The sequence below is a fragment of the Eutrigla gurnardus genome (assembly GCF_963514095.1).
Source record: "Eutrigla gurnardus genome assembly, chromosome: 13".
NCBI lineage: Eukaryota > Metazoa > Chordata > Actinopteri > Perciformes > Triglidae > Eutrigla > Eutrigla gurnardus.
The window spans coordinates 18,106,295-18,113,843 of NC_139936.1; the positions used below are offsets into that span (position 1 = coordinate 18,106,295).

Consider the following 7,549-nt stretch of genomic DNA (forward strand, 5'->3'; position numbering starts at 1 on the left):
AGCCACAAAGGGAGTCCGTTTAATTAGCATACATTTAAATACACTGTGAGTGTCACCCGATTTTTTTGGTGGGGGGAGCTTGATGAAAAAATGAATAAAACAAATAAAATATGACAATAATAATGTGTTTCATTCGCTGTCTCATCCAGCTCAAATTGCATTTAAAATAGTGACTTTTCTTTTCTCCTACCACGCCACTTTATTCTAATACAACCAGCAACTATTGTGATTAGAATTACAATAATAATAGGAGGGGGGTTGCATGGTGGGGGGGGGGGGGGTCTTTATCCCTCTGCTCGTCCATAAATCGCATCAAATGACAGTCGGTCAGTGAAGAGTTAAAGGGAGGAGACGGAGAGTGACACGCCTCATTGGGTAGATTATGTGCCGCAAACAAAAAGTGTGTGTCGGTGTGCCAGTCAGCCAGAGCATCGGGCCCCATCTGCACGCCTCTCTCTCTCTCTCGCTCTCCCCCTCTCTCTCTCTCTGCCTCCCTCCCTTTATCCGTCAAGCTCTCTCTACCCCGCCCGCTCACTTCCAGTAGGCGAGTATCTGCAGCAGCAGCAGCAGCAGCAGCAGCAGCACTGCCACTTCCACCACACCGGGGGGGAAATGTACTGACACCACGGAGCTGAGCGGGAGCGCATCACCATCTCCATCACCTCCATCACCGCATCCCGACGCCTGCTTTCTGGGCTTTTTGGGGCTTTTTGGGGGGAGGGGGGTTGTTTTTACCCTCCGGGAGTGCAAACAGGGTTTTTGATTCGCAGCATCGCCCTCTGCTCATTTTGTGGATTATTGGCGCTCCTCATCGACTGAAAAGGTAGGTTTGGGCGAAACGCAAAGCAGTGTGCGGGCTTTGGATAGTTTTTAGAGCGGGAGAGCCGGGGACGGGGCTTCTTCGGGGGGCGCACGCGTTCTGCATGCGGGGCGCTGAAAGAGAGACAACCGCAGATGTTTCGGACAAAACCCGCAATTCTGTCACAGCGCTGATTTAGGACAGTTTTCAGCCTGGCACGGTTTAACAGATGGGTCAAACACCCCCCCCCCCCCCCCCCCCCCTCCCCGTCTCTGCTCACCACCTACCCCACCCGCAGTGGCTCTGAATGGGAGCCAGGCGGCTTTCCTCCACTTTCTGGATGTGCAAACATTCATCGCCTCTTTATCTCTCCTTTCTTATCCGAACCAGACCGTCTTCTTTCTGTCCGGTGCTCTTCTCTACGGTACCGGGAATAAACAGCCTTTAGAAATCCTCTCCATTGCGCAAAATATTCTCCAGAGAAGCTTCCTGCTGCTGTTGAGCCTCTTAGGAAGATATATAGGCTGTTTATATGAAAAGCTCCAAATCAGCCACATCCCGGGTAGTTGGTCCCCTCCTTTTTATTAATAAATCAGAAAGAAAATAATCAGAGCGTGTATTGGAAATCTGTTCCCACTTCGTCGGTGTTACGAGTGCGTTTGTCAATATCTGTGTATTTCTCTATACCGGATCGCTCAGATGCGCAAACGCCTGGTTAGCATACTTCCCGATTTTGCGCAAAAAAAACAAAAACTTTTACTCCAACTTGAGATTTTTCTTTATTTTATTTCATTTTTTTTTTTCAATTAAGGAATTTGAAGAAGCCGTGTGACGCTGGAAGTTTGTTTTCGCGGAGATTTATGACGTGTTAAACTGTTAACAGGAGAATTAAACGTCCAAAAATGAATCTCACAGCGACTGTGATAATGCATGTTTGTGCCCCAAAAGAGTTTTGAATTATTATTATTATTGTAATGTTTGATAACAGCAGAGTAAAATGTGTTTTTTTTTTCAACAATTAATTTTTATTTAAAATAAATTAGTTTTTTTTCCACGATTAGAGCTTTCTGACGCAGATGAAAGCCATTATTATTACTTTTTATATTCGATATATATATATTTAACATTATTCGAGCGTGTGTCCCGTGGAGTTCGTCCCCAGCTGAACACGCGTGGATCAGGTGCGGGTCTCCGCGCAGCGTTTCTGGTGTCCTGAACGCCTAAACACACATTGAGAGGTTAGATCGGAAATAATTAAGTGGTCGTGCTGCTTTAATTACGGTCTCGGAGGGGAACGTGGTGGATTATGGTAATGAGGCGGCATACGCTGCCGCTTGTAGAGAGGAGAGAAAGGTTGGCTGACATGAAATCACTGACTTTGACAGTCCACTTGAAGCCCATTGGACATGCTCTCTCCATTGGACATGCACGGACCTCCGCGGCTCCCACCGAGGGAGGCTTTCACGTTCCCTCTCATAAAGAGGAATAAAGAGATTCTGTAATACCAGTCCAGACAATTAAACAGAGCGACGAAGCCTGAATACTACAAAATGTGGAATTACATGAAGTGATAACAAAAATAACGACTAGACTTCACACGTCACTTAAGGAATATTATAGAAACAAAAATAGTTTTCGTTTAAAATGCCACCAATTTTAAATTCCAGCTAAGCAGAAAAGCACAACAGAGGCCTAGTAATGAATAAATAAACAATAATGTTAATCCCAATGAAAAATATTTGTATTATATATTATAAAGCTATATTATTATTTGTATTATTTTTTATGAAGGCAAATTATATTACACTCATCTGTTTATTTAAAATAATATAATAGATTATTTAAATATTGTATCAAAACATTATGTGACATAATCCGAGACAATTGTTATTATTACTAGAATAATCACAAGAACAAAAACTCAAATATATCAAAAGATTATTATGTCTTATAATAATAATTCGTCTGTTATATTTTTAAATTAATATATATAATTGACAGCATTTGGACACCACATTATCTGGATGCTGAATCCGTCATGAACTTATTACGGGGTTTGAATTAATTAGAAAGTCTGGCCAAAAAGAAAGAAAAAAAAGCGAGAGAGAGAGAGAGAGAGAGAGAGAGAGAGAGAGAGAGAGAGAGAGAGAGAGAGAGAGAAAGGAAACGGGCCCCAAACGACGCCCTTGACAGCTGGTTTAGCCAATCTGTCCAGGAAGAGATTTCATAGCAGCAGGGACACGCGCACGCGCACGCAGAGCAGGTTCAGGTTGACATTTACGGTTTATTTTCGGTCGATGAAAACGGTCTCGCGTGTGTTTGCGTCCCCCCATCCTGATCTCCGGTGTGTCCTGTCTGCCCGCAGTGTGAGATGGAGGAGTCCAGCTCCCAGAAGTTGGTTTGGGATGGGGACGCCAAAGCGGTCCAGCAGTGTCTGACGGACATCTTCACGAGCGTCTACACGACGTGTGACATCCCGGAAAACGCCATTTTCGGGCCTTGCGTGTTGAGCCACACGTCGCTGTATGACAGCATCGCCTTCATCGCCCTCAAATCCACCGACAAACGCACAGCGCCCTACATCTTCAGGGTGAGTTTTATTTATTCTATATATTCATGCAAGTCTCAGAATGTTTGCTTTTTTTTAATTAACCCACTATTTATTATCTTTTCTTATTTGTAATAACATATTGTCCTATTTATGTGAGCAATCATCTCCATGCAGGAACAGCAACACTATTTGCAACACTTTGCAGTCCATTTTTAAAAATATATGTCATTAAATCCTCCAGATTTTTATTTATCTCTGCAAAAAGGAAACAATCAGCCATTGCATTTGAAATCAATTGTGTTCAAGTGAAAAGTTATTTATTTTAATAACTTGCTTCAGATTCCCAATAATAATTGTAAATAATGTCAATAATGATCTTGAGATGTGTTGTATTACATGGTTAATGCAAATTGTTCAATGCATTATTGTATTGAATGCAGTATTTTCATTTGGTTAAAAACAATAAGTGGTGATACAAAACATCAAATTATTTGAGCTTTTCAGCTGAGGTAATAACGGGCATGTTTGTTTTGTTCAGGTGGACACCTCGGCGGCCAACAGCACCTCGGAGGGCCTGATGTGGCTGCGGCTGGTCCAGTCGGCCCGGGACAAAGAGGAGCAGAACCTGGAGGCCTACGTGAAGAACGGCCAGCTCCTGTACCGCTCGCTCCGCCGGATCGAGAAGGACGAGGAGCTGCTGGTCTGGTACGGCAAAGACCTCATCGACCTGCTGCTGCTCAGCTCCAGCCAAGCGCCGGCCAAGAGCAAAGGTGAGTTTCACCGAAACCTCAGCTGATTGTGACTCTTTATTTTACTCCAACAATCTGTGAGCATGTCTGAACTCACATTTAAAAACATTGTACAAAGCTGAACTCATCTCCGTCTCTTTCCTTCGCAGGCTCCTCTCACCACTCGTGTCCAGACTGCAGCCAGCGGTTCCAGTTTGAGTTCCCGTTCTTGGCCCATCTCCGGTTCCGTTGCACCAAAAGATTGCAGAGCATCACGGGCGCCGACGAGGAGTCCAGCAAAGAGAGCGGCGCCGAGAGACCACCCGCCACCCCGACCGCCACCCCGACCGCCACCCCGACCAGGACCAGCCCTAAGCTGGGCCGCTCTGAGGGCCTCAGCAGCCATCAGGACGCCAACAAACCCTCCACAGACTTTCACAACCTGGCCCGGGATCTAGAGAACAACCGGACCAGCCCGCCCAGCGACAAGGAGGCTGAGATCTGCAGCGAGAGCTCGGGGAAGAGGAAGTTCTCCGACGTAGAGGACCGGGAGCGTCGAGGGCCCAGCCTTCCACAGTCCAAGTCCAAAGACGAGCTTGCGACGTCGGCGCAGAACTACAGAGGGGCGTACGGCCTGGAGGAGAACCACAAGTCCTTCTCCCCGCCGGGCTCCACAGAACTCGGTACGGGCAAGCGCAGTGCCTTCACCGAGGTCAAGAAGAACCCCCAGAACCTCAAACACCACAGCGGCAACAAGAACCTCCAGAGCTCCAACTCTGAAAACAAAGATGGCGGTCGCCCCAGCAGCAACCCCGCGGAGAAGCACCTCAACATCAGGCAGGTGCTGTCGGAGACCCAGCCACCGCAGACCTCGCCCATGGGCAGCGCCTTCACCTCCGTCACCCAGCAGGGCAGCAGCGGCGAGAGGAAGAGCGCCTTCAGCCAGCCGTCTCGCTCCTTCTCCCAGATCTCGCCGCTGGTGATGCCCACCAAGTTGCTGGACTGCCACCCAGCAGTGGGCGACACCATCTCCTCCAGCAGACTCTACCAGGCCGACCACCTCGCCGCCAAGCTGCAGGGCGCCGAACTGGGCGCCAACTGCCCCGTGCCGGGCGGCATGGCCAAGCAGAACCCCTTCGTCTACGCCACCACCTTCTGGCCAAAGAACTCCGGGGCCATCCAGCTCCAGATGCCCTCGGCGCTCACCCTCCTGCCGCCCTCCTTCACCTCCCTCTGCCTGCCGGCGCAGAACTGGTGCGCCAAGTGCAACGCCTCCTTCCGCATGACCTCAGACCTTGTTTACCACATGCGTTCCCACCACAAAAAGGAGTTCGCCATGGAGCCTCTGGTGAAGCGGCGGCGCGAGGAGAAACTCAAGTGTCCCATTTGCAACGAGTCCTTCCGGGAGCGGCATCACCTGTCACGTCACATGACCTCCCATAACTGACTTTCAAAGACTCACAAGGAGGGACCGTGACCTCGCGTGGATTTAAGCGGTCCGACTTGGAGATAGGCCACTTAAAAAGTACAAAATAAACCCACACACTTCGCACTTGTTTTCACTTTGGACGCTGATCTTCTGATTCCTGTTCGGTCCGTTTTACTTTCTCTCCCCTGTACAAATGTCACGTTTTGGGTGTATGCCAAATGCATTTTGACTTTAAAAAAAAAACGGATCTATTTATGAAGCACTTAAACGTTTGAGAATGAGTGAAGATTTAAATATGTGTAAATGTACAGTAAGTTGTATTTTATAACATATAAATGCAGATATAGAGGAGAATCACCAATGTAGTCACGCGTTGTGTTTTACAACGCAGCGGGTTTTTCACGTCGTCGATGGATGTGGACACAAGTTGGGATATTATGTCAGACTTTATTTCAGAGTGCATGTAATATTAAATGATATTGATTTTAAGATGCAGTCTATACATCACTGTGTAAATAATTTGTTTGATTTTGAAATACAAAGTGTAATATTTTGTGTCAGTGGGGAATAGTTTCAGTGTTTCTTCCTTTTGCGGAAATTTACTACTTGATAGTTTATCTAATCACGTTGAATGCATTGACAATAAAATAGCTTTATTTTCAACTGTGGCCTTCCTGGATTGTTTTCATTTTACTGCGAGTGATATATATGATTTCTGGATTATTGATGCCATCAATCTTCATTTTGCATTTTTAACTTAACATCAACAATTCATTTTATTTACATAAAAATGTATAAAGCCTAAATATCTGATTTTTATTAGCCTACTTAATTCTGTTTGATTTTTTTTGATGTAGAAAAAGACACACATAGTGCCAACCTTCAGTATTAATAAAATACAATAACCAGATTGTCGGTTCAGCCCAAATAAAATGAATTACACAAAACACTACAAAGTGAATTTAATAGTTTATTTCCTCATATGTTGGTTTCTTTTTGAAAAGAGGAACACAAACATTGGATTTCACCTCTTATTATTATTATTATTATTATTATTATTATTATTATTATTATTATTATTATTATTATATTTGTATTATTATATTTGTATTATTATTATTATTATCTATCGCATTGATGTCTATGCTACGGAAGTTTCCCCCTGAGAGACCGCTTCAATTATATCACGTGAAAACATATCCACATATTTAATATTAATATGTTCAAAATATAGAAAAGGCGCTTGTATTTCATTTTCCAGAACAAAACCTTCAAAATTAAGAGATGATCGTCAACCTTCTCATCAGCGTGATCCGTCAGTTTTCTTTACAGAATGAAACACACTGTTCGTCCGCGTTTGGGATTCATTTTCCTTTAAAGTATATGAATTTGTCTTTGTCGCAGAAGCGCAGCAGTGATCAAACTGAGCAGTTTCTCAGAAATCTGTGGGTGAATTCAGTTTAACCTTTTCAGCCATTAAAAGAAATGCTCCTTTTACCTGCAGCGAGGAGTCTGACCCGTACAGAGCTGTGAAAAATATTAATATCAATAATCTACCAGCCGTCTGTGACCTTCATTTTAAAAGCTTTAAAAGAACAATCGGCGATTAAAGTTATTTTCTATTAACTTCACAGACTAGTAGACGTATAATAATAACCAAAACATGTACTGCTGATAATACAACTGCATGATTCTTTTTTAAAGAAAAAGAAGAAGAATCAATAGCGGAGAATATTTCAGCAGAGACCAAAACCCAAATGTGTAAAATGGTTAAACAGCGCCATCAAGTGGCCAGCATGTGAACTGCATGAAAGACGAACTTTCAGACATGCAATGTCTTTTACAGTTGAAAACCCTATTTTTTAATAGACGAAAGGCTTTAATTTCTATATGATGTGATGACGTTTCAGGGGTCAACCAATTAAAATGTATTTGTATTTTTCATACAGGTTAGTGCTGTTTAAAGGGGGGGGGGGGGGGGAAGTGAAAACACAAAAGCAAAACTACGCACAAAAACAATAAAATGGTGAAAATGCAAAAAA

The 7,549-nt window shown here is 44.2% G+C and overlaps 1 protein-coding gene across 1 annotated transcript; it reads left to right on the forward strand.

Moving 5' to 3' along the window:
- Window positions 1-400: 400 nt before the first annotated feature.
- On the forward strand, window positions 401-6,175 carry prdm8b (PR domain containing 8b). The gene is made up of 4 exons (XM_084024580.1): window positions 401-823; window positions 3,165-3,389; window positions 3,889-4,120; window positions 4,249-6,175. The coding sequence occupies exons 2-4, from the start codon at window positions 3,171-3,173 to the stop codon at window positions 5,523-5,525; spliced, it is 1,728 nt and encodes a 575-aa protein (XP_083880706.1). The 5' UTR covers window positions 401-823; window positions 3,165-3,170; the 3' UTR covers window positions 5,526-6,175.
- Window positions 6,176-7,549: the final 1,374 nt, after the last annotated feature.

Coding starts and splice junctions, on each gene's coding strand:
- prdm8b (XM_084024580.1), top strand. CDS start 3,171: ATGGAGGAGTCCAGCTCCCAGAAGTTGGTTTGGGATGGGGACGCCAAA. Junction 3,390..3,888: donor CAGCGCCCTACATCTTCAGG/GTGAGTTTTATT, acceptor TGTTTTGTTCAG/GTGGACACCTCGGCGGCCAA. Junction 4,121..4,248: donor AGCGCCGGCCAAGAGCAAAG/GTGAGTTTCACC, acceptor TTTCCTTCGCAG/GCTCCTCTCACCACTCGTGT.